We start from the raw sequence: 927 nt of genomic DNA, 5'->3' as shown, positions 1-927 counted from the left end.
CGCGAAAAAGTTTGTCTGCTAGCCGTCCAGGCTCTACTCACTTCCATGCAATAGATGTGTGTGGGGTTGCCTTCCAGAAGTCGCAGAGTGCTAATCACATATATGCACTTTTCTGCCAAGCGTGCAGATATAAATTTGAGGGCAAGTTATGTCAAACTAAGACATGCTAAAAGAAGCTTTGATTATGGTGCCCGAAAGCCGTAGCGTTAGAAGTGTGCCAGAATATTGTATGGCGCATTTCGATTTTTTGAATAAAAAGAAATAAACTACGATCCAATATATTTCATGGAGACGACATCATTTATTTATTCTAACGTGAATCTTCAAGACGTTGAAGGTAGCTTAATTGAGCGTTTTCAGTTTCCTCTTCAGTGTTGCGCCCTTCTTTGCCGCCGTTAACTTGTCGGTTTTCATTTGGACGTAGTTTTTCACTAAGGTGTTGGTGGCTGCCCACAAGATGTTGTGAAGCACTGTCTCCGGATGGTGTCCTTTGCAACAAATGTCCAAATCTTCATTGTCAATTAAAAGGTGCTTCACCGCACTGAGAAGAAGCTGCCTTTGGTTCCGTGCTGCATGAAACCGGATGGTGTTCTCTTTCGAGGTCAGCTTTTCAAGCACGATTTGTGTGTGCAGAACTGCACTTATTACTACTGGTTGGGGAAATTTTAGGGCCCCTCTTGTGAGGCATTCGATTAGCATATCATCAACCATTGGTATATCCCTATCTTGTCTCGTGATGTTGGCCGCACAATCTTCACAGGGAATTTTCCTGAGAGCGGCGTGGGCGCAGTAACCTGCAATATACACTATTGCAGGCAAGCTTTCCTTTTTTGATTTCACGCCCTCTTCAGTCAACTTGATGCCATATTCTTCTATCACCTTGGCTGCATCAAACGCAATACTGCTAGGTTGGGACAGTTCTTTCAT

At 43.7% G+C, this 927-nt stretch overlaps 1 protein-coding gene across 1 annotated transcript; it reads right to left on the bottom strand.

Annotated features, from left to right (window-relative positions):
- Nucleotides 1-281: 281 nt before the first annotated feature.
- On the bottom strand, nucleotides 282-927 carry LOC119160059 (uncharacterized). Its single transcript, XM_037412803.2, has one exon. The coding sequence runs from the start codon at nucleotides 925-927 to the stop codon at nucleotides 343-345; it is 585 nt and encodes a 194-aa protein (XP_037268700.2). The 3' UTR covers nucleotides 282-342.

This window comes from Rhipicephalus microplus, chromosome 2, assembly GCF_043290135.1.
Source record: "Rhipicephalus microplus isolate Deutch F79 chromosome 2, USDA_Rmic, whole genome shotgun sequence".
Classification (NCBI taxonomy): Eukaryota; Metazoa; Arthropoda; class Arachnida; order Ixodida; family Ixodidae; genus Rhipicephalus; species Rhipicephalus microplus.
The sequence above is the reverse complement of the archived record's forward strand: the minus strand, read 5'-3'. Positions and strand labels throughout refer to the sequence as shown.